Source organism: Moschus berezovskii, chromosome 1 (assembly GCF_049115385.1).
Source record: "Moschus berezovskii isolate FMDL1 chromosome 1, NW_MosBer_1.0, whole genome shotgun sequence".
Taxonomy (NCBI): Eukaryota; Metazoa; Chordata; class Mammalia; order Artiodactyla; family Moschidae; genus Moschus; species Moschus berezovskii.
This window is the reverse complement of record NC_142460.1, coordinates 149,840,671-149,867,188: the sequence shown is the minus strand read 5'-3', so window position 1 is coordinate 149,867,188 and position 26,518 is coordinate 149,840,671. Positions and strand designations below refer to the sequence as shown.

The following is a 26,518-nucleotide window of genomic DNA, read 5'->3' as shown; positions in this document are numbered from 1 at the left end:
TCCTGTGGACGGAGGAGCCTGGTAGGCTACAGTCCATGGGGTCACAAAGAGTCAGACAGGACAGTCAGACAGGACTGAGCGACTTCACTTTTTAAGAGGATGTAAGCAGACAGTGAATAGATGAATCCAGTTCATTTCTGTGAAGCTAAAGGAGAAAAATTGCTGAGCAAATGATTCCCCTGGTTTTATTTTGGTAGGATTTTAATGATCTTCTACACTTACATTCATATAGCAAATGTTCGTTGAGCACCAACTATAGGTAAGCAGTGTTTTGGACAGTCAGTATTCAGCGATGATCTGACAAAAGTTGTTTCTTACCTCCCCAAATGCTTAGTCCTTTATGGAGGTATGGTGGACATAAAATGCAGTGTGCAAAATGGCATTCCCCAGAGTGTTGAATGACTTTCTTTGGCATCACTGAGCAAAATATCTGCTCAGGGAGGAAGATTCCACTGGGGTATGGTCTTTGACCTGGATCTGGAATGATTACTGGGAATGTGCACCCCACCAGTGGGGTCTGGTTTGCACCCCATATAGCAAGTTTTTATGTTTCCTGGCACCATTGCTCTAACTGACTGTTCTACTTTTTAAACTATGGGTGCTAGATTTCTAGGCAGAACAATGAAATTTCATTGTTTCAGCTTAATTTTCATTTAGCTTTTGGGTGGTGGTGTTCAGTCACTCAGTCGTGTCTGACTCTTTGCAACCCCATGGACTGCAGCACTCCAGGCTTCCCTGTCCTTTACCATCTCCTGTAGCTGGCTTAAACTCATGTCCATTGAGTCGGTCATGCCGGTCATTTAGCTTAAGGGTCATTAAAAAAAGATATTTTCAGGAACTTCCCTGGAAGTCCAGTGGTTAAGACTTCAATGCTCCCAATGCAGGGGTCTTGGGTTTGACCCCTGGTTGGGAAACTAAGATCCTGCATGTCATATGGTGCAGGAAAAAAAAAATCTTTCAATAGGTTAGTGATTTCTTAGTTAAAATGTTTTCTTAAACAGTCACATATGGAGCTTTTCCTCTAACTATTTTGTCCTTTTTTGTTACTTGCTATTTCCCTGCTGTCTTTTAAAGAAGTTAGATCCTTAGGTGGGAGTTGTGATGGGTGAAAGGCTGCACGTGGTAGAAGCTGAGGAAAGAGTTGAACTGCTCCATATAAGATAAATTATTAGGGTAGAGACTAAGGACAGCAGACTGAAGCCCAGTTCAGGAGTTGTGGTAGAGAAGGAGGCTTTCTCCCAGAGGGGAGTTTTCAAGAAAGATGGGATAATTAAAGGAAAATTAGCAGAGTTTTGCCCAGTGGTGTGCAATTTGATGCTTTTGAACTGTGGTGTTGGGGAAGACTCTTGAGAGTCCCTTGGACTGCAAGGAGATAAAACCAGTCTATCCTAAAGGAAATCAGTCCTGAATATTCATTGGAAGGATTGGTGCTGAAGCTGAAGGTCCAATGGTTCGGCTACCTGATGTGAAGAACTGACTTATTGGAAAGGACCCTGGTGCTGGGAAAGATTGAAGGCAGGAGGAGAAGAGGATGACAGAGGATGAGATGGTTGGATGGCATCACAGACTCGACGGACATGAGTTTGAGCAAGCTCTGGGAGTTGGTGATAGAGTGGGAAGCCTGGTGTGCTGCAGTTCATGGGGTCTCAAAGAGTCAGACATGACTCAGGAACTGAACTGAACTGTGCAATGTAAATTTTCTTCTCTACCTCTCCATATTTCTTTTTTTTTTCTCTCCCTATTTCTTATTCAATGCATTGTTAAACTGGCTCTACCTAAGGGAACTATGTTGAAGCTGATGGGCATAGCGTAAGAGTCAAAGCCTGGATGAGGAGAGTCAGGGAGAGCAGAAGTGAACCTCCTAAGGTAGCCCTTACAAGGCAACAGATTGCTGGACTAAGGCAGTGACAGGTAAAGATGGAGTGGAGAGGAATATTCCAGAATTTGGTTTTGGTGGTAAGTTACTGGTTTTGGAAGGAAGAGGGCAATAGAGTCAAGATGACTTTGAGGCTTACAGCTGGGGAGAGAGTGCAGCTGAAGGAGATGTCCCAAGTGACTGGGACTGACCCTGGGAGGAAAGGTCACTGTTCCTGGCTTGTAACGGGGAGGATGGATGCCAGTGACATTCTCCTTCTTTTTCAGTTTAGTGTAATTTTTTTTTTTTCTCTTTTGGTCCCAGGACTTGGCTCCATCATGTGGCCTATGGGATCTTAGTTCCCTGACCAGGAGAACCCACACACTTTGCGTTGGAAATGAAGAGTCTCAACCACTAGTCTACCAGGATGTCCGATGCCTGTGCTTTTAAATGTATGACATGAACCTGAAAGAGGAAGCATCTCTCTTGCTTACTGATGATGCAAGGGTTCTTCTTGTCCCTGTTCTCATATATTCTCCGAGGTCCTGTTATAACTCGAGAGAGTGGAAAGGGATCTATGTGACAACTGGTGTTGGTCTTCTCAAGTGATACTGAGTAGACCTTACAGCTAACTTTGATTTAATTTAAGAAAATGAAGGGTATATTCTGAGGGTCGTAGAAAATATTATACCCTTACAAGTTATTTTTTTTTCCTATTTTTTTTGGCCATACCATATGGCGTGCAGAATCTTAGTTCCCTGACCAGGGGTCAAATCCATGCCTTGAAAGCTTGGTGTCTTAACCGCTAGACTGCCAGGGAAGTCCCTACAACTTAATTTTTTTTTCAAATTCTTTTGTCCTTATTTGCTTTTGACTAATTAAACTACCAATACTTAACATCTTTTATAGTAATAGTGCTCTTGTTAATTTCTAAAGCTATATAACTCATGGCATATAAACATTAATGCCTGTGTGTCTTAATTTTGACTGTATTTTTCTTTAATGGTTTTTCCTTTGAGTTCCCTTTTGATGTACATCTTCTCATCCAGCATTGCTGGTGACTTGTCTGGAACTCTGAACACATTTTACTCCTCAGTCTGAGTGCCAGCTCTTTCTCTGTGGACTAAGAAGTGTAGACTAGATTTTATCAGTGTTATAAATAATTAAAATTCATTGTGTCTAGATTTCTTTATGTCTAAGAATGAGGTGATCAGTGTGAATCTACTTTGGAAAGTATAAAATGCTTGGCAAATATAGTGCTGTTATTAATTTTTGTAGTGCCAAGATTCTGGTGAGAAAATATCCGGAGCTGGTAGTACTGCTTTCTTCCATTCTCTGATAGCAAAGGAACTTCATAATTCTTGAGCAAATATCTAGTTGTACTGTGAGGGTACCCATCTCTTGTGAATAGGAGAAGACTCTAACTTGTTTTGTTTGGCTGTTAGAACTCTTCGCTGGCAGCACACAGGCTGTTAACAGAATGATAAAATTATAGATTTGTTTTCTAGTGGTACTTTTTAAGAAAATCATGTTATATTTTGATAGTTAAATTTTTGTCATAAGGCATCCTTTGCATTTGAAAATATTTTTCAGTACTAATGATTTTTATCCATAATTTGTAGAAACTTAGGGTCTTAGGTAAGACTTCTATGGATCCTTAAAAACACACACCTATAAATGATAATTCCTTCCTTGTTAATAAAGAAATGTCCGAGTTGGATTCTGCAGGTTGTAATGTAAAGGACCTCAGAGGGTCAACTCTGAAAAATACTGGTTTAATTTTTCTGCATAAAACATGAAGGCTTTAAAGTGTGTTCTGAACACCAGCAGTGTGTGCTTTGGGGGTTGAAGTTCAGACGCTGACACAGAAACACCCTGGGGAGGACTCCACTGCTCACTTGGACACAAGTTGGACCGGAAGTTCTGTGTTGCTGTGAATTATTTACGTAGAGTTTCTTGGCTAGAATCAGGAAAAAAGGAATTATAAACTAGCAGCAGGTAGGGCCCAGTTTATTCCAGAGGACTGGGAAATGACTCATGGATTCCTTTCTCTGACAGCACTTTGATATTGGTGTTGAGGCATTCATTCTAAATGAGATATTTGGCAATATAGGCCGTAGCAATTTAGGCAGTTAATCGCCCTAGTGTATACTTTCTCATGACTAAGTCATATGTGAATAATAGGGGCAAAGTACTTTTCCAGAGACAAAAGGAAAAAAAAAAGGTGTTGTGAAATAATTCATATCACTTCCCCAAAGCTCATTCAAAACCTTTTACCCATTCCATGAGTTTCTAGCAAGACAGATCACCCTGTATGCACACTTCATCCTAACCATTTATCCTGACAAGGAGGGTTCTAGGGCAGCTTGTAGCAGGAAAAGCCACAGGATGTATAGCTTGAGATATAGGGATGGGAAGGAACAGATGGAGACTACTGCTATCATGGCAATATGTAATGAAGGATCTGGACTTGGCCGACTCCCTGAGTTTGAATCCCAGCTCTGCCACTTATTGGGAAGCTTTTGGCCTCAATTGCTTTAATTGTAAAATGGGAATTATAATATTACCACCCTGATACTGTTGCTATGAAGATTAAACGAGACAGTATGTGTACTGCTCAGAACAGTGCTTGGCCTTTATGACCACCCAAGTCGCCCTTGCTTTGTTGGGACTTCTGTTGTGTGTGAGTGCTGTGTCTTGTTTGTGGATGGGGATCTTGGGGGAGATTGTATGAATCAGGTTTATATGACCTTTTATGTTTTCTTCAATCTTAATCTGTATTTATTTATTTAGTTTTGGTTGTGCTGGGTCTTTGTTGCTGCGCCGGCTTTCTCTATTCTCAGTCAGCTGGGACTACTCTTCATTGCAGATCACGGGCTCTAGGGTGTGGCAGCTTCTGTAGTTGTAGCTCAGTAGTACAGTTGGGCTCAGTAGTAGCAGCTCCCAGGCTCTGGAGCCCAGGCTCAGTAGTTGTGGCACATGGGTTTAGTTGCCCCCCGACATGTGGGATCTTCCCAGATCAAGGATTGAATTGGAAGGTGGGTTCTTTACCACTGAGCCACCAGGGAAGCACCTGCAGGTGTTTTTGATTGAGTGAGATTAGTTCGGATCAGGAGAAGATCGTCAGGAGTGCTTGCATTTGCTTTGGAATCAGATTTAAACTTTTATGTTGGCTTCATGCAAACACAGAGACATGCAGAAGGCAAATGAGATTCTCTACAGCTGTAGGTCTTGTTTTCCTGGTATCCTCTGACCACTGGGCTCTGCCAGTCAGACTCCCCATTCTGGGAATGAGCCTGTCCTCCATGAATGGTGGTGGCTGAGGCATCTGGAGCTAGCATTCCAAAGTGGAACATCATAGTGTCTATTGTGGGTCTCCTTAGACCTTCCTGGCACCAGCCCTTCCAGAGCCTCTTGTTTAACTGTCTCTTGATTCTTTGAGCCAACCCCCAGTGCGGGCCCTTACTGTTTGCAATCAAAATACCTTAATTGGCACCAATACCAAGCAGATAGATTAGCGTTTCTATTGCCAGTAGGTAAGGGAACACACATGAAGCCAAGAGTCCTAGAAGTCATAGAAAAGTCCTCTTTAGATAGAGTGGCTTGGAGAAGAATATAGTTTGTTTCCTGAGGTGCAAAAAAAGGTGACTTTTGTCTTACTTGAATGGAAAAAAGAGAGTTCAGATTGGTCAATGTGGGTCTGTTCTAAATACAAAGTGTTGCATGCAGCCATCTTTAAAGATAGCATGTTTTTTTTAATGTCAGAAATGGAAATTACCATAGGCAAAAGGGCTAAGAGAAAAGTTAAAGACTTTCAAAGGAGTGATACTTTTTGAAAAGGATCACTCAACATCATTGTCATCAAGGAGTTAAAAATGGATCTTTAAAATAAGTATTTATATTGTATTGCATCATCTTATCACCCTGAAAATTTTAAGTTTCTTGAGGGCAATGGTATATCTTACATTTCTTCTGTAATTAAAATTTACATGGTGATAAGTTGCTCTAATATGATATAGATACTTAGTTAAGGATTCCCAGAGATGCAGACATAGAGAACAGACTTGTATACACAGCAAGGGAAGGGAAAGGGTGGGACGCATTGAGAGAGTAGCATTGAAACATACATGTTACCATATGTGAAATAGATAGCTAGTGGGAAGTTGCTATATAACGCAGTGAGCTCAACCCAGTGCTCCGTGACAACCTAGAGGGGTAGAGTGGGGAGGGGTGGGAGTAGGTATATGTGTACTTATGGTTTACAAGAGGGAGGGACAGAGGGGACATATGTGTACTTGTGGCTGATACACATTGTTGTATGGCAAAACCCAACACAACATTATAAAGCAGTTATCCTCCAATTAAAAATAAATCTAAAAAATTTCTGTTTTGTCAGACCTGTGCTCTGAGGGGAGACCTCTAAGACTTTTCTCCCTTAACTGGGATTTGCATGTTTCTGTCTATGCTTACTCATTTTTCAAGGTCTCAAATGGTGCCTCTTCTGTAAAGTTTTCCTTAAATCTTCCAGAAGATTCTTCCTTTCCTGTTTTTTTCATTCCAGCTTGTACTGTGGTTGTGGAGGTGGCATTCAGTTCATTTTGAGGCCTGACCCCCTCGAAGGAGCTTTGTGAAGGGTCATATTGAAAAGAGGATCCTGAGGCCCCTCCAGGCTCTGTGGGTAAGAACTGGCAATTGGAGTCATGTTGGCAGTGGGTAAGGGAGTCTCATGCATTTGCCACTGCTGTCATCTGTGGTTTATTGACTCCCTTCCTAGATTGTAAATTCTTTGTGGTCCCAGTGTTAGTCAGCATTTGATTGCCTCCAGAACTTAGTACAACACCAAGCACTGCAGATGTTCTCAATAAACATGTGCTAAAATGGAATGAGGGCAATGAAGGAAGTCATGGTGGAGTTTGAGCTGTGTTTAGAAATAGGAAGTAACATGAAGGAAAATTATGGGACCATCAAGAAGAGGCCTCAAGAGAAAGAGAAGGCCCTTCTCAGGATAGAGCGGGAAACAAGAATTGTTCACAGGGAAAGAGTAGAGTCTGGAGGCATAGGTTTAGTCAAAATTGTTGAGGCTGTAATCTGATGAAGGAAATTGAATGTAGTTTAAAGGGACAAAAAGGACAAGAGAGAATACTTTCTGGGAAACATGGACTTTTGGAATGATTTCTTTCTCTAGAATTTTTTTTTTTTTACTCATATACATGTATCTTTTCTTTTTCAAATTCGTTTCCCATTAAGCTATTACATAATATTGAACAGAGTTCCCTGAGCTATACAGCAGTCCTTGTTTATTCATTTTAAATATAGCAGTGTATACATGTCAACACCAAACTCCCTAATTATCCCTTCCCCCCATTCATACCCTCTGGTGGTAACCATAAATTCATTCTCTAAATCTGTGAGTCTGTTTCTGTTTTGTAAATAAGTTCATTTGCATTATTTCTTTCAAAATTCTGCATATAAGGGATATCATGCGATATTTCTCTTCTCTGACTTTCTTCACTCAATATGACATGTTGCTGCAAATGGCATTATTTCATTCTCATTAACGACTGAGTAATAGTCTATTGTATATGCGTGCCACATCTTTATCTATTCCTCTGTAAATGGACATTTAGGTTGCTTCCATGTCTTGGCTATTGCAAGTGGTGCTGCAATGGACATTGGGTGCATGAATCTTTTTGAACCATGTTTTCCTTTGGATATATGCTCAAGAATGGGATGGCAGGGAAAAGAGGATAATTAGGCAGCTTGTGTAATTTTAAACAGCAATATAGTGATGTCTCGGGAAATTTTTGTAAACTAAAACAACAATAAAAGCAGGACATAGACTTGATAAAAAAGCTAATAGAGGAGAAAACTAGAAAAAAAGAAGATACTCCATTCATTCCAAAGAAATCAAGAAAGGATAGAAAGATAAAACAGGTGGGAAAATAGAAAACAAATTATAAGGTGGTGTTATGTCTTGGAGAAGGAAATGGCAACCCACTCCAGTATTCTTTCCTGGAGAATCCCAGGGATGGAGGAGCCTGGTGGGCTGCCGTCTATGGGGTCACACAGAGTTGGACACGACTGAAGCGACTTAGCAGCAGCAGCAGCAGCCTTATGTCTAAACACATCAGTAATTACATTAAGTTTAGTTAAGTAAATATTCCTATTTAAAGATAAAAATTGTTTGGATATTTGATATTAAATTGGTAATATACTGCTTATAAGAGCTATGTCTTAAATATAGGGATTCAGAAAACTTGAAAGAAAGAAGCACTAATCCAAAGAAAGTTGTACTAGGTCAAAGAAAATTTTGAGGCAAGAAGTCCTAAAGTTTAACATTTTAATAAAATCTGTTGTTTATTAGTCATATCAATATTAATTTCTTGGATTTGATGTGTACTATGGTTATCACTGAAGATGCTGATTGCAGCCATGAAATTAAAAGACACTTACTCCTTGGAAGGAAAGTTATGACCAACCTAAATAGCATATTAAAAAGCAGAGACATTACTTTGCCAACCAAGGTCCATCTAGTCAAGGCTATGGTTTTTCCCGTGGTCATGTATGGATGTGAGAGTTGGACTGTGAAGAAAGCTGATCGCCGAAGAATTGATGCTTTTGAACTGTGGTGCTGGAGAAGATGCGAGGAGATCCAACCAGTCCATTCTAAAGGAGATCAATCCTGGGTGTTCATTGGAAGGACTGATGCTAAAGCTGAAACTCCAATACTTTGGCCACCTCATGCGACAAGTTGATTCACTGGAAAAGAGTCTGATGCTAGGGGGGATTGGGGGTAGGAGGAGACGGGGACGACAGAGAATGAGACGGCTGGATGGCATCACCGACTCGATGGACATGAGTTTGAGTGAACTCCGGGAGTTGGTGATGGTCAGGGAGGCCAGGCGTGCTGTGGTTCATGGGGTCGCAGAGAGTCGGACATGACTGAGCAACTGAACTGAACTGAACACACACATACACAGAAGGAGAGCAAAAATTAAACAAAAAGGAGAAAGACACAAATTTGCAATTACATTGGGAAATTTATGACAATGAGAAAATTCTCAGTAACCGGTCGAAGACAAAAAAAAAAAAAATCAGGAAGGGTTTAGATGATCTAAACAGTATTAAATCTTATCTATGTACAGAAAAGAGAGAAAGATCTGTCATTTCTAATGTTCATACCCAAAGTTTATTTCAGGTCAATTTCGTTGAGAAGCCATGTGATATCTAATAATGTATCAAAACGCTATTATAAGAATAGATGAAGAGTTTTATTTATTCAGCCTCATACATTCCTAAATCCTGTCCGCCATGCATCTTCCTTGTTCCCTTTGTATGTTGGAAGCACATTACTGTTCCACACAGCAAATTATAGTATGAGTCCTACTGCGGTCTGGTTTAAGTATCCCTTTGGAAATTGCACTGACTTACAGGGACTTGATGCCTGAGGGTACCTATTTTGGGTTGAGCATGGAATAAACCTGCAAACATCTTGTGTGTTTATTTTTTTTACTCTCAGAGATTATGTAAATTACTTGTTTGTTTCCTCTTCTACCTGCATTGCGTTAGTAATTTCTTGATTTTAAGATTTGTTGACTTTGAATGTTCCTTATTGTAGCTAGATTGCCATGCCCTACCTCATACCAGAAATATTTGTCATTTCTCATACTATATTACACTTAGTTTATCATCTCCAGTTAGAAGTGACTTATGAGAGAAGTAGCAAAAACTTTGTGGATAAAGAGAAGGAAAAGAACAGTACAAAGAAGCCAGCCATAGACTGGGAGGCATTTAGGCTATGAATGTAATCTTAATGCTGATGATTGCTGTGGGCGCAACTGTAAACTAACCGATGCCCTGAATTTCTGGGATTAGGTGTGGTGGTGTAAATTACAAATTATGAAAAAATGATGTTTCTTATCTAAGTGTAACTCTAATCAGAGAATATAATTGTGGTTAATTTCTTTCCCAATTCAGGATGTCCAAATACTCTCTCCTTTGAGGAAATGACACCCACCTTTTTCCATTTTCTTGTTGAAAATGATGTATGTCATTGCTCTTTGTTATCAGTTTGGACTCATTGTTGCAAGTACAGAAACCCAGTTTAACTGGCTTTAAAATATAGTTTCAAGTAGCTAGAAAAAGCACAAAGGCTTTCAGTTCAGTTCAGTCGCTCAGTCGTGTCCAACTCTTTGCGACCCCATGAATCACAGCACACCAGGCCTCCCTGTCCATCACCAACTCCCGGAGTTCACTCAAACTCATGTCCATCAAGTCGGTGATGCCATCCAGCCATCTCATTCTCTGTCGTCCCTGTCTCCTCCCGCCCCCAATCCCTCCACGCATCAGACTGTTTTCCAGTGAGTCAACTCGTCGCATGAGGTGGCCAAAGTATTGGAGTTTCAGCTTTAGCATCAGGCCTTCCAATGAACACCCAGGATTGATCTCCTTTAGAATGGACTGGTTGGATCTCCTTGCAGTCCAGGGGACTCTCAAGAGTCTTCTCCAACACCACAGTTCAAAAGCATCAATTCTTCGGCGATCAGCTTTCTTCATAGTCCAACTCTCACATCCATACATGACCACGGGAAAAACCATAGCCTTGACTAGACGGACCTTGGTTGGCAAAGTAGTGTCTCTGCTTTTTAATATGCTATCTAGGTTGGTCACAACTTTCCTTCCAAGGAGTAAGCGTCTTTTAATTTCCTGGCTGCAGTCAGCATTTGCAGTGATTTTGGAGCCCAAAAAAACAAAGTCTGACACTGTTTCCACTGTTTCCCCATCTATTTCCCATGAAGTGATGGTGCTAGAAAAAGCAGAAAGGCTTTAGCATGGTAGAATTTAAGATTCAGCCCTGCCAGGTGTGGTGTTTTCTCTTTACTCATTGTCTCTGCTTTCTTCTGAGTGTTGGTTTTAGCTTCATGCTCAGTCCTGGGTTCTTTCTTCTTGGTGGCAGAATGGCTACAGATGCTCTGACCTCTACATCCTCATCAATATGGATCCAGCGGAGTGTGTAGGTCCCCCATTATAGAAAGTTTCACAAAAGCTTTCTTCTGTCTTGTTGGCTCCAACTGGGTGATATGCCTGTTCCTAAACCAAATCACTGTGGCTGAAAAGTATGATGTGCTGATTGGCTTGGACCCGGAGCTTTGCTCAAATGGCATGGATAGATTATAGGGAACGAGTGGAACTCCCAAAATAAAATTAATGCTGTTACCAAAAGTTCAGAGATAGTTGCTAGAGAAGAAACAAAGCATGTGGAGAAAATAATACTTGAAGTGTTGATATTGTAACACAATATGATAGGAACTTGGGTAACACTTTGTATTGAATTTTCTCAGCCAGAGAAGTCATAAAGTGGGGGTGGAGTTTGGGGAGAGTAGATGGGATATAAATAATAAACGAGAAGAAAAGATCCTGGGATGGTGGGCAGATCCAGTTACCTGAGTGGGAATCTGATTGATGGGCTCATGACCTGCTGGCCCCTCTTCTCTCAGAGGAACTGACCCTTGGAAATGTCCCTCATTGGGATCAGGGATGTCGTGAGTGGGGCACAACTGAGGTTGCGTTTTCACACATCAAGAGACTAAATATTTCCTCTGGCCCACAGAATGAGATAATTTGTTTGGAGTGTTTCTAGAGAGACACAGCATTTTCTCTGAGGTCCTTAGAGGGGCCAAGTGGGATAACTTGAAATTAGGGAGCTGGAAAACCAAAGTTAACAGACCAGAGTTCTAGTTTGATACCCCTGATGTTTATAATAATTCAAATTGTTTGCCAAATTTAAAAATCAAAGTTCACATAAAAATGTGGATTTCTGAAGAGAAAAAAAAAGAATTTCTGGCTTCCCTTTAAACACCAGAAGATCAGGCAACTTTGGGCCTGATTCTGCTAGACAACAGTTCATTGGATCTCTGCCTTGGCTTCCCCTTTTAGAGCCCTGGTTAGCATCATGGACACATCAGGAAAAGGGGTGGAGAATGGGGAGTCAGATATAGGGACCTTCTATATAGGATATAGGGACCTCCTCCCTCATCTTGGACTTCAATAATGGGGAAGGATTTCCATGGCTTGCAGAACAGAGATATTGCTGAGCTTGGGGTCATAGGGCTTCACTGGCCAGTAGGTTCTGAGAAGTACCGATTGCCACTTCATAGATCATAATAACCTCAGTTTTCAAGTTAGTTATATTCATTTAATTTTGAATTTAAAGCTTGAAGCTTCAGGAAGACTGGGGACTAAAGCCTCCCTTTGTTTCACACCTCCAGTGGTTCTAATTGCAATCTCCTATACATATTCTTGACTTAAACTTTGATCAATAAACTCTACTTTGTATCTTTTCAGTTCAGTTTGGTCACTCAGTTGTGTCTGACTCTTTGCGACCCCAAGAACCACAACATGCCAGGCCTCCCTGTCCATCACCAATTCCCAGAGTTTACCCAAAACTCATGTCCATTGAGTTGGTGATGCCATCAAGCCATCTCATCCTCTATCGTCCCCTTCTTCTCCTGCCCTCAATCTTTCCCAGCATCAGGGTTTTTTCAAATGAGTCAGCTCTTCACAACAGGTGGCCAAAGTATTGGAGTTTCAGCTTCAACATCAGTCCTTCCAATGAACACCCAGGACTGATCTCATTTAGGATGGACTGGTTGGATCTTCTTGCAGTTCAAGGGACTCTCAAAAGTCTTCTCCAACACTACAATTCAAAAGCATCAATTCTTCAGCGCTCAGCTTTCTTTATAATCCAACTCTCACATCTATACATGACCACTGGAAAAACCATAGCCTTTATTAGACGAACCTTTGTTGGCCAAGTAATGTCTCTGCTTTTTAATATGCTGTCTATGTTGGTCATAACTTTCCTTCTTTTAGCTATCCATTTAATGTAGTTTCCTATTTCTTAACTTAAAAAAAATTGCTAACTTTGGGTAACAGAGTGGCAGAGCTTTCCCTGCCCCTTGGACAGGCTGTAGTGGAGGAGCTGTGTCTACACCATGGAGGCATGGCGGATCCTTTAGTATACCTGTCCGGGTGGACCTGAGGGCACAGGGTGGGAGAGGAGCTTTACATATTGTCCCTCTCTGCCGAGGCTAGTCCTTTACCACTTCTGCACTTGCACCCACTCTAAGTATTAGGGTTTCAGAACTGAGCCAGCACTGATTTGGTTTTAGTCAGGAATATGAGGAGAAGTCTGAAAAGGGCATTGTGAGAAGAGACCAAATTATTATTATTTTTTACACACTTATTTAGTCATTCAGTGAGCAACACAGACTCTTCGCAACTACTCATTCGGTTGCATGAGTCAAATGACATTTGAACCTCTGTGCTTGAGTGACTGAATCCTATACACAAAGTATTGAAGGTCAGAGTTGTGGTGCCAGCAGCTTCTGGTGTCTGTCCTTGGGAAAGTTATTTTTTCTAAGTCCTTCTGAATAATCTGCTTTTTTCGGGTCTGAGTCCACTTTTGGACTCCAAATACTTGTTGACTCACCACATGCTTTTACATAGGTATTTTGATTTGAGTCATGCCCATCTCTGATTTGCACTTGTTTTCATAAAGAAAGAGAGTTTTGCTGCAACATGAGTCCTTCACCTGCTAAATGCTTCTCTGAGAACTCCTGTTTCTGTTTTCTTCAGAAGTCTTTGGTCTCTTTCTCTCATTCTTGTTTTCTCTCCAATGCGTTATGTTTGCATGTGCTGTGTACATACACATGCATGTGTACAGACACACACACACATACACACACACACCCTTTTATCCTTCTTATATTCTATTCCATATGCTATGATTGCCTTGGCTACAATTCATCCAGAAAGTTCCAACCCAGGATTATATATGATATATACTGAATGACCCTGACAGTAAGTGATATATAGTGTACAAGAGGTGCCTTTAAATCCAGATTAAAACAGAAAATGAATTAGGAATTGATTCTAATTGTTTATCAGAGAGAAGTAATCATAAGATTACTTTGTCATTTACCCCCAAATCAGTTTTAGTTAAGCTTCTCAGGTGTTTATAGTTGAACCTGGTCAGTATTATGTTGAATGTTGTTTTGGAAGAGACTGATTCTTATTCATCTTTAAATCTCATTAGTCCAGTCAAATAATACTTATTCATTGAGTACTTGAATGAATAAGCTCCCCGACTAGGGGCTTCATAATGGGGCTTTGAAGTAAATGGATGTAGAAAGATCTTGGTGGAAACTCTAGGAGCCACTCAGTGCTCAGAAGCCAACCTCAATTCCTTGCTTAGGTGTACAGAGACACAGAACTACGATGAATGTAACTGAGGCTGGTCACGGAGGTGACCCATGCAATGAGTGGGGACAAGATGTATACAGATTCTCTCTGCTCTTCTCTGCTTTGCTGATGGAGTTAGTGATGGACAGGGAAGCCTGGGGTACTGCAGTCCATGGAGTCGCAAAGTGTAGGACATGACTGAGCAACTGAATTGAACTAGGAAAAAGTTGGCAAAAATTATTTTGCAAGATTTAAGGGAAAGGTTGACTAAAGATTATTTTGAAAGCTTTTGAACCTATGTGGGTTCAAAATTTCAGTGCCATCTTTGTGCCTGTAATACTCAGCACCATGAACAGGGGCTCGTAAGTCATTGTTGAATAAATAATAAGGTGAGTGAATGAGGACTGGTTACTGAGGTGCTGAAACCCCCACTCAGTCTCTTCACCCATCTGTTGGTGATGCATTTCCCGTGGACCATTGTTTGGTCTGACCCTTTTTGACCTAGTACCATCCCTGCTCTTGGGGCTTCTCTGGTGGCTCAGATGGTAAAGAATCTGCCTAATACAGGAGACCTGGGTTCGATCCCTGGGTTGGGAGGATCCCCTGGAGAAGGGCATAGCACCCCACTCCAATATTCTTGCCTGGAGAATTCCATGGACAGAGGAGCCTGGCAGGCTTCAGTCCATGGCGTTGCAGAGTTGGACATGACTAAGCAACTGACACTTTCACTTTTTCATCCTACTCTATGAAGGGAAAGATCCCTATTAATAAATTTTACTAATCTTTTCCCACATATATAATATGATAAGACCATGGGGAACACAAAAAGAAGAAAACATATATCTTTTACCTGCAAAGAGACAGCAATGATGTTAGGAAGGTAAGAATAAAATAGCAAAATGTGACTATTACAAGACAACACATATTCAAGAATACAATAATGAATGTATCATTGTATCCATCGCCATCACAATAATGTATGCATATAATACATAAGAGGCAAGGAAAAGACAGAGGTGCTCATATCTAAGGCAGGTGGGAAGGAGCTGAGGACATGTTGGGAGTGGTGAGTGGACTGTTGGTTGAGAGTTAGGGGCAGAAATTATGTTAACTTGGTGGTGTGGGGAGTAATGAGATGGTTAAGACTTGGAAAAACTAAAGCGGGGAAGAGCCCCAACATTAGGATAGCAATAACAGTATTGTTATTTTTTTGTCTTGTTTGTTTTTGCAGGAGATTGGCAGGCCTCCCTTTGAGAGGTCACAAATGAGTCAACTTGGAGCCAAACCCCTTCATCCCAGGTGTCCTGGCTTAACTCCTCATAATGGAGTCTAATTATGTTTTCTAGGATGGTGCAGGCTCTTAGGAAGTTATTTTGCTTATTTGAGAAAAAGTTAATTCATTGTAACCATAATTACTATTTTAAAAAATAGTTTGGGGGTTAAAAAGTTCTAGCTGTTAGCAATCAGGTTAATCACTTTTTAGGAATGTTTACCTGACATGTCTGCCCCTTGTAGAATGAATGAGGAAGTTGAGCTCAGTTCTGTCAGACCAGAAGGATGCTCAAAGAAAATTTGAATTAGTGTACCCATTAAAAATTCTCTCTGTCCAAAGGGCTATCCAGGTTGGTATGTAGAGTGGGAGACTAACATTTAACAAACTCAGTGGTATCCCAGTTTACACTTATGTTAGTGAGTCAGTGGACTTTCCTGTTAACTAAAGAAAGTCTGATTTGAAAAACTGAACAAGTTGATACAGAACATGAATGTTTGCTTTTTACAACATGAATGATGCAGTGAAATGCGATCAAAAAAGGCAATTGCTGGATATATTACAGACAGATGAAAATATTTTTCCAGATTTTCTTTACACTAGAAAGAAAACTCTTCAATTAATTTATATGTCTTTGCCGTTTACTTTTTCATATAGGGATATATTCCACTGACCCTGTGATCTTGCAACTGTAATGGAGAGTTGAATATAGAATGTAACAGGCAAAGAGGAGCGCTGTGGTGGGAGCTAGGGTCAGAGTTGGTGACGAAGGGAAGGAAGGGACACCAGTAGAAGGTACTGAAATGCCCTGGAACCTCTGATCCTAGTCACTTCTCTAGAAAGACACCATCAAGGCTTTTACCGTAGAAAAGTCAGGTAGGAAAGAAATATCACATTTCTTTGTATTCTATTTTTTGGCCACATGACTTGGGGGATCTTAGTTCCCGGACCAGGGATTGAACTGACACCATTGGCAGCAAGAGTGTGGAGTCCTGACTGCTGGACAGCCAAGGAATTCCCTCTTTATGTTCTTGAAAGCAACTTTATTTTGACTGTGATGCCTCATCCTGCCTGAGTCCTGTCAAGTCTTAGGCGCCTGGAATCTGCCCATCAGCCTCTGTTGTCTTGGGATCTTAGAGACGGCAAAGGCTGGGAGGAAGTGCTTCCATCCTTGGTCCTTCATCCTTTGAGGGGGCCTGGGAAACATCCACTGGCTCAGCCCATGGGTCCCTCCAGCAGAGGTTCTGTGGCACTTGTCCCTTCTCTCTGCCTTCCCCGGGGCTCTTTGCTCATATCTTCTTTGCTTACATCCACGGCTTCCCTCCGTTTCCACCAGGATAATCTTTCCTCCTCTCCATCTTCCTCAGAGGTGGTCTTCTCCTGCCACCCCATTCCCAGCACAACCAGCCTAAGTGAGCCCCTGAGAAGGTTTGTGCTTCTGTCCAAAGACTGAAGGGACCACATGTTCCAATCTTCTTTTGCCTTCTGGGCTGCCAGAACTCCTAAGACAAGATTCAGTTATTGCTTTTTGAACAGGGTGGGAGAATAAATACAAGTTTATATTTCAATAAGTTATTCTGCCCCAATATTATTAACTATTTTTATTGCTTATGATTAAAGTATTAAACAGATTTTTTCCCAAAAAAACTTGAGGGGTTTTGGGAAATTTTCTCCTTTTCAAAATACATTCTTTTGTTATCTTTATTATTTTTACTGAGTTTAAAAATTAAAGTAATGAATTATTTAAAACAGATGTTAAAAGTTTACCGTAATTTTTTCAAATTTATCATTAAAAAAAAAAAAAGATCAGCTCTAGCCCTCAGATGTGTCCCTTACCTCCTTCTCCACATGCATGTGTGTGCCAAGTCGCTTCAATCATGTCCGACTCTTTTTGACCCTCTGGATCGTAGCCGGCCAGGCTCCCCTGTCCTTGGGATTCTCTTCGCAAGAATACTAGAGTGGGTTGCTATGCTCTCCTCTGGGGAATCTTCCCAACCCAGGGATTGAATCTGCATCTCTTAAGTCTCCTGCACTGGCAGGTGGGTTCTTTGCCACTAGCACTACCTGGGAAGCCCTTCTCCTTAGACACCCTGGGAAGCTCCTTCTCCGTCGACAAACACTATTCTTAATTTGTTGTGTTTTTCCCATGTGTTTTTAAGTTTTACTCCATATGTATGGTAGCGTAAATAACATGTAAAGTATTCTGTGTTTTATAGTTTACAATAATTGGTATACTGTATGTATCCTTTAGCACTTTCCTTTTTCCATTTACTATTTTTTTAAAGAAGCAGGCGGATGTAGTTCATTTATTCCACTGTTCTGTAAATATTCTGTTGATTAAGCAATCATGTATTTACCCATTATTCAACTAAAGGAAACAGGCAGTTGCCCTTAAAATATAAATATGGTTGGAATAATTTAACACTTTGAGGGTTTGTTAGTCACTCATACATAAGTGTCAATTGGTCATCAACCCTTTCTTCAAAACAGCAGTGGGAACTGCCTGTGATGCTTGCAGTGAGAGACTAGGAATAGGGATATTAATTGAACTGCTTGTAGAATTTGAGAGTTTAGGTTAAGCAACTGATTTGTTTTTTAATCTTTTATTTTGTTTGCTTTCCTTGGGCAGGTTATCTAATCTCAATAGTCTTCTAATTTACATTTTAAGGGAGGGTGTTTGTTCCATCAGTAGAAGAATAGGTAAATGGTGAGCTTACTGTGTGAGGAGAATAGCATAGTTCCAGCCTCATTGAAAGTTCTTTCTAAGTATTTACCATCACTGTTTACAGTACTAGAGAAGGGGGAGTGAGGGAAGAAGGGAATTTTGGAAGATGGACTCGGGGGAAGCTTGCGTGCCCTGAGTCAGTGGCTCCCTCAAGAATTCAGAATCCCAGGTGACCCGGACCTAGGACCACAGTGAGAGGAGGGAAAGCAGAAGAGCTGGGAAGCCAGAAAGTACCAGTGAAGACAGCTTTGGTCCCTCACAGTTTGGGCCTTTGGGATTGGTAGAAAAGGTATCAAAGTCTTGGTGGTCTCATAGTTGTTTCCGTTGCTATTTTTTTTCTGAAACTGTCCATAGAATTTTAGAAACTGCCAGCCATAAAGAGCTACTTAGGCTAATTTTGGTAAAGCTTTTAGAGGTTCAAGGAAGCTAGAAATTTGAGGGAGGAGAAAAGATCAGATCCAATTTCATCTAAATTAAGAAGTCCATTTTTAGAATATACTTTTAACTTTCCAAATTTATGTTTGGTTGTGTCAGGGTACACTTAAGAATTAAGGCAGGGAAGAAAGGTTTTATTTGGTGAAAGAAGGTGTTATTTAAAATTATATGGGCTAAAAAAAGAAAAAACAGGAGGAAAGAAGAGTTGAAATTATTGAAGATGTATAGGACACATGTCAAAAGCCACGGGAAGATGTACCTGTCTAGAAAATCCATCATAACCTTCCCTGTTGTTGGGTCTCTGACAGTGATCCTGGCTGTCTCTGGGCTCCTCCTTATAGCACTGACTTTGGAAAGCTGTGCTGTTCTGAGCTGTCTCAGGCATCCAGGTAGGTGAGCATCAGTGCCAAGTGTTTGGGTACCAGTTAGTGATATGTGCTTCATTTCTAAAATTGCCGAGTGAATTCTAGTGACTCTGTGTTTTAGTGTTTCAGGACTGACAAGTTATGTGCTCGAAAAGTAGGAGTTGACCTAGTTAGAAGTTTTTCACCAAAACTTTACAAAGACTTTTACAGAGGCTGATTTATTTTAAAATGCAAATTCTTATTTCATTTATAATTCTTATTATAAATTAAGTATATATGCTTCATATATTGCATAAATTATTGTATGATTATTGGACAGTTACATATTTATACATTTTATGGTTTGATATCCAATTATATTGGGGAGACTTCAGAACGTACTGGCCTAGAGGACGAAATAAGACACAGTAGGGTTCTGCTACAGCTTGGTTAGGAGCCTCTGAGAGTTCTTCACTTTGGGACATTGAGAAAGTTATTCAATCGTCTGAACCATCCCTTTGTCAATTACAAAATGAGGACAGTACCTGCCTTATGGCGTGGTGAGGAAAGAGATTGGAGACAAAGCATTTAAGAGAGTGCATTAATCATCTAACTGTGGGACTAGTAAGAAAAGTAAATATTGGGCTACTAGCTATAGGGTCATTGGTGTTTTCTTCTAAACTGTTACATACTACTTTGAAAATTTAATTCTCTTCCGTAAAGTTTTAGGGGCTTTGCTGGTGGCTCAGACAGTAAAGAATTTGCTGGCAGTGTGGGAGACCTAGGTTAGATCCTTGGGTTGGGAAGATTCCCTGAACAGGAAATGGCAACTCACTCCAGTAGGCTTGCCCGGAGAATTCCATGGACAGAGGAGCCTGGTGGTCTACAGTCCATGGGGTCGCAAAGTTTTAAAAAGTCTGTGCTATGTTATTGTAGCAGAAACATTTTCCCATGGAGAAACATCATAGTAAGCAATTTATTTGGGATCATGTAGCTAGAACAGTTTTTTATACATCAAATTCAACAGCTGTATTTTCTCAGCCAACAGTGTGTTACTCCTGATAAGTTTATTGTGCAATATAAAAATGCTTGTTAAGGCACACTATGTAGTGTACTTAGTTTTTTGTATTGTACTTATCATAATTTTGCAAAAATCTAGAAAAATATTGATACTGTATGTTTATGCATGAGTCTGCACTTATGAAAGAGGCAATATGTTTTCCATTAACCATTCTACTGCTAAATCTTCATGCCTTTGTAGAAAGCTATAAATTATTTTGCTATTTTAACCATAGTATTTGTCTCATAAGGAAATATGAGGCAAATATTACTTAATATTGTAACAAATAGTATAAGAACTATATATAGTAATTTTATTGTCTCGTTCCGTTCCGTTCTGTCGCTCAGTCGTGTCCGACTCTTTGCGACCCCGTGGACTGTAGCCTACCAGGCTTCTCCGTCCATGGGATTCTCCAGGTAAGCATACTGGAGTGGGTTACCGTGTCCTTCTACAGGGTATCTTCCCGACCCAGGGATCGAACCCAGGTCTCCCACATTGGAGGCAGATGCTTTAACCTCTGTCTATCAGTATTCAATAATGTATACTTTCAGACTGCTAGTATTTATTTTATTTGTTTCCATTGTCTCTCCACAATTACTTCTTTTTAAAAAACATTTATTTCTGACTGTGCTGGGTCTTAGATATGGCATGCAAACTATTGGTTGCAGCATGTGGGATCTAGTTCCCTGACCAGGCATCAAACCCTGGTCCCCTGCATTGGGAGCATGGAGTTTTAGCCACTGGACCACCTGGGAAGTTCCCATCACAATTACTTCTATTGTTTTTCAGTTATTTTTGATTTTGGCTACCTTTAGTCTAAAAAAATGACTAAAAATATGTAAGGAAAAATAAGCCCCCTTTTCACTTGGCCTCCAATTCCCCATTTCCCCTAGAAAGGCAATCACTATTACCTTTCTTTGTATCCTTCTGGAAATGCTTTTATAAATACACAACTGATATAGCTCCCCCTCCCCCAGCCATACTTAATATTCTGCTCCTTATTTTGTTCTTTTAATAATATATCTTAAAGGGACTTCCTTGGTGGTCCAGTAGTTAAGACTCCGTTTCCAGTCCAGGGGGCGAAGATGCTATTCCCGGTTAGGGAACTAAGATCTTGCATGTTGCGGCCAAAAAAAAAAAAAAAAACAGAAGAAGAATATATTTTAAAGATTGTTCTGTACCTATTATATTTGCTTCCTTTAAATACTAAAGGGCTTGTATAATGCTACAAACTTCTCTATACTTATAATAACATTTGGGTAAATTGCTTTTTCACTAACTTTATGCACTGGTTCTGCTGGATTATGGGAGAATAAAAATATTTTATGTAATTAACAAGCAACATACATTTAAATAGCCTTGAGCAAAGAATAGAACCCTAGGTGTATTTATCATTTCATATGCAAGGTCAACACAAGGACCGTTAATTTGCAGCGTTTCTGTGGAGTGTAAATGCTAAAATTGGACCACTATTTTTAAAACTTGAGGCAAGGGATAGAAACCATTCTGAATATGGGAAAGGATATGCAGGATGACCAAAACCACAGAAACTGGAAGCCAGCCACACAGAATTAGCATTTTGCAGACTGGGGGATTATTCTTAACTGTCCTAAAAGGAGTGTTTCATCTCTTTCAACACAAAATAAGTAAACATTCTAAAAGTGAGAATTCAAAAAAATGTGAATATGTACTTACTGCTAACATGTAAGAAATTGCATTTACTGCCTTTTTTCTTAGGAGAAGGCAATGGCAGCCCACTCTAATACTCTTGCCTGGAAAATCCCATGGACAGAGGAGCCTGATAGGCTGCAGTCCATGGCGCTAAGAGTTGGACACGACTGAGCGACTTCACTTTCACTTTTCACTTTCATGCATTCGGGAAGGAAATGGAAACCCACTCCAGTGTTCTTGCCTGGAGAATCCCAGGGACGGCGGAGCCTAGTGGGCTGCCGTCTATGGGGTCACACAGAGTCGGACATGACTGAAGTGACTTAGCAGCAGTAGCAGCCTTTTTCTTACTCTACAGAACTGAGCTCTTCAATTTTTTTTAAAAGTGTAGAATGAAATAGAGGGCAATGGTGTATGTATGCATTTAAAACTGAACAATTTAATTACATATTTAGTTAGAATCAGGCCCCAGAGTAACTGTAAGAGATAGACATCTGTCATTTTGCAACCTACTGAATGGGAGAACAGATTTCCAAATGATAGGACTGATAAGGGGTTAATATCCAACACATATAAATAGTTCATATAACTCAAGATAAAAAAAACAGCCCAATTAAAAAATGAAGAGAAGAACTGTGTAGACATTTTTCCAAAGAGGAATTACAGGTGGTCACATGAAAAGATGCTCAACATCATTGATCATCAGGGAAATGAAAATCAAAACCAAATGAGATCACCTCACACCTGTCAGAATGACTGTCATCAAAATGACCACAAATAACAAATGTTGAAGAGAATGTGGAGAAAAGAGAACCCTCGTACACTGTTGGTGAGAATGTAAATAGTGAAAGTGAACGTGTTAGTCACTCGGTTATGTTGGCTCTTTGGGACTCCATGGACTGTAGCCTGCCAGGCCCCCCTGTCTATGGGATTCTCCAGGCAAGAATACTGGGAATGGGTAGCCATCCCTTTCTCCAGGAAATCTTCCTCACCCAGGGATCAAACCTGGATCTTCCACATTGTGGGCAGATTCTTTACCATCTGAGCCACCAGGGAAGCCCACCATGACTATAGTAGGGAGGTTTCTCAAAAAACTAAATATAGAATTACTGTAAAACCCCAAAATTCCACTCCTGAGTATATAACCAAACCCCACCCCCACTTTTCAAAAGATACTTATACCTCAATGTTCCTAATAGTTGTATTTGCAGTAGCCAAGATATGGAAGTAACCTAAGTGTCCATCAGTAGCTGAATGGCTAAAGAAGATGTCCGTAAACATACACACACACAATGAAAGATTACCCAGCTGTAAAAGAGAATGGAGTTTAGCCATATGCAGCAACCTGGATGGACTTGGAGGGCATTATGCTAAGTGAAATAAATCAGAGAAAGACAAATCCTGTGTGATATCACATACATGTGGGATCTAAAAAATACAATAAACTAGTGAATATAGCAACAACAAAAAAGAAATGGACTCCCAGATTAAGAGAACAAACCAGTTGTTGCCAGTGGGGAAAGAGAAGGGCGAGGGGCAACACTGGGATAGGGGATTAAAAGGTATAAGCTTTTAGGTATAGAGTAAGCAACAAGGATTTACTTTACAGCCCAGGTAATACAGCCAATATTTTATAATAACTGTAATGGAGTATAACCTTTAAAAATTGTGAATCACTATATTGTATAGTGTACAATACTATACTGTACTTTAACAAAAAAAAGTCTTTTGAAAGAACAACAAAAGTCCTAAACAAGTTGGTTTACAAATCATAAATGACAAATACACTGTACTCTTTAGAAGGATTCACATAATGTAATATGATTTTTAAGTAATCATTGAAAATTTTAATTCAATTATTTAAAAAAATTATATGCTTCCCCCCAAATTAGAGATGTTCAGAGATGATATTGAACCTCTTATATAAATATGTGTATAAAAAAATTTTTTCCTACTTAGTTTCAGTACTTATTTAGTTCATTTTCACTTTCTGAAATACACATTAAAGTAATTAGGTGTGTATAAGAGGTACTCTTGCCTAGAAAATCCCATGGATGGAGGAGCCTGGTAGGCTGCAGTCCGTGGGGTCGCTAAGGGTCGGACACGACTGAGCGACTTCACTTTCACTTTTCACTTTCATGCCTTGGAGAAGGAAATGGCAACCCACTCCAGTGTTCTTGTCTGGAGAATCCCAGGGACGGGGGACCCTGGTGGGCTTCTGTCTATGGGGTCACACAGAATCGGACACGACTGAAGTGACGCAGCAGCAGCAGCAAGAGGTATACAATGGGCTTCCCTGGTGGCTCAGAGGTTAAAGCATCTGCTTGCAAAGCGGGAGACCTGGGTTCGATCCCTGGGTCAGAAAGTTCCCCTGGAGAAGGAAATGGCAACCCACTCCAGTATTCTTGCCTGGAGAATCCCATGGACGGAGGAGCCTGGTGGGCTACAGTCCACAGGGCCCCAAAGAGTTGGACATGCTTGAGTGACTTCACTGAGAGGTATACATAATTTGTATTCACCTTTAGCTTTATATTGAATAGTCAAACCACGAAGTCACTTTAAAAATAAGAGTTGCCTTGTTACATATCAAGAACTATTAAAAATGTAAGTAATTCTTAGAAATTCTCTGGCAGTCCAGTGGTTAGGACTTGGTGCTTTCACTGCTGTGGCCTGAGTTCAGTCCCTGGTTGGGGAAATAAGATCACTGCAAGCCATGAGGTGTGCCCCCCCAAAAAAAGTCAGTAATTCCTCCTTGAAATATTTATTTATATCAATAAACATGGATATGTACAGAGATTTATCTATAAGGCTGTTCATTGTAGCATTCATTTACAATGAAAAATTGGAAGCAATGCAAACACTGTGAAACAAGGGATTTACCAAATAAGTTATTATATGGCCACTATATATTATGTTGATACATATAATATATTAGCAATGTGAGTAAAAAATTATACTCACAGTTTCACACCCCAGTAAAGGTACAGGTGCATTTGAAAAGCAGACCTGAAAGATATAGATGACAAAAAGTACTAGTTGATATTTCTGGAGAGTAGGATTGTGGATAAGTTACATTTCTGATTTGGGCATTTGTTACCAATTATTTTCTACAATGAATATTACATACCTGCTTTTCTTACAATCCAGTTTTACATCAGTTTTCCTTTTTTTTTTTTGCTTTTAGTTTGTTTCTCCTGCTTGGAATAAGAAAGGCCCCACTAATCTGGGAAAGACTTCGCACAAGGAAAGGGAGAGGAGGTGGCAGTGGTTGAATAATGTAAAGTTAAACGTTTGAGCCACAAGCTCCATCCCAAAATCATCAGCCTCTAACTTACATGATTCACGTCCTAAAATTTCACTTTTCGACCACATCCTGAGTATTTTTAAATGCTATACTTTTCTCAACGTGAAATGCTTATTTTACTGAAACAGTGAAGTCAAATGGAAAGGAAAATTATATAAGCCATTGAGAAATGCCTTTGCTTTGGATAAGCACAGGGTGTGAAAAACCAGTGTTTCTTCCCTCTACTGAATCTCAGTTATGGTCTGGCTGACCTCTGTTGGGAAAGAGTGTTGCCAGGGAATCTATTCCTATTTGTTCCCTGTCAGCCTTACCTTTCAGATGGTTTCTTCCAGATGCTTTACTACCTGTGTCCTCTGTTCTTGTTTAGATAAATGTTTCCAAAGGGCTCATGTTCTTTTTTCTCACATTGCTTTTTCCAGATATAAAGACCTGAAGGTAGTCTTTCCTATTCAGAGATGGAGAACAGTACCACCACCATTTCTCGGGAGGAGCTGGAGGAACTACAAGAAGCCTTTAATAAAATAGGTATGCTTGAGAAAAACTAAATACACAGCTACTATTCTGCTGGTTACCAGCGTTCCAGAAATGGAACAATGCCTTCTATTGCTTCTACTGCCCTCTAACCCCCAGATGTATTCCCTTTTTCTTTTGTGTCCCATTGGGGTTTCACTGGATTCTTTCTTTCTTTCTAAAAGATAAACTAAGACTAGCTTGAATTTCTGGGAGAACTGGACTTTGAATTCTTTGATCATTTCTTTGCAGAGAATACTCCAGGTTAATGAATGACAGTGTAACTGAATATGCTAATGTGATCTCCTCATTACAGAGAAAAAAATATGGAAACACTTCCTTGTGTGTAAACTGAACTCTGGCCTCTGTGTGTTTGTCATGAACAATAACATGTTCTGACTTCATGCAGAGTATTTTAAAAGCTTGGTATCATTGTTAAAGACCATATGTCTTATTTTCCTCCTCCCTTGTGCATAATTTTTTTTAAAAGTATTGTTTTTAAAGGCTGCATGTCTTATACTTTTTCTTTAATTTTTATTTATTTATTTATTCTTCTTTCACTTTAAAAGCCATCCAGTGTTTTGTCTCTATGATGTCATTTTGACGGCTTGGTCTTTTCCTTCCAAAAAACTCCCCTATCCTCTGATGGATCATGATTCTCCTGCATTTTGCTCATAGGAGACCTGTAGGAAACCAAGATAGTGTTGATACCATCTTTTGCTTTAGTCTGCAAGTGGTGAAAGTTGAGCACAGTAAATAATAGACATGGAAACAGTGACACCCCCAATGTTGTTCCTGCCTCCGTGGGCTCCTGCCTTGGTGCGTTAGAGCACTCCATGAAAAACAGAGTCAGACCAGGGAGGATGGGGTGATCACAGTTGGTCTTGGGTCTCGATTTCTCTTAAACTTAGTGAATAATGTTTAAAATTAATGTAGATGAAATGTAGTGCAGAAGTTTTAGAAACCAAGATAAAGGAAGATTTAACTTCTTAAAAAAACAAGGTGCTGTCTCTCAAAAAAAAGAAGAAAAAGTAATGTTTTCAGGAAGCTCATGACTTACAAAACATTGCTGTGAAATAAAGTAAATTCTACAAATCTCTGGGC

The 26,518-nt window shown here is 40.1% G+C and overlaps 1 protein-coding gene across 1 annotated transcript in view; it reads left to right on the top strand.

Annotated features, from left to right (window-relative positions):
- PLS1 (plastin 1) overlaps positions 1 to 26,518 on the top strand; it is a 137,309-nt gene that overhangs the window by 50,164 nt on the left and 60,627 nt on the right. Inside the window, exon 2 of the mRNA XM_055412367.2 lies at positions 25,324 to 25,429. Coding sequence (XP_055268342.1) covers positions 25,360 to 25,429 — 70 coding nt within the window. The 5' untranslated portion in view covers positions 25,324 to 25,359. The remainder of the gene's footprint in view (positions 1 to 25,323; positions 25,430 to 26,518) is intronic.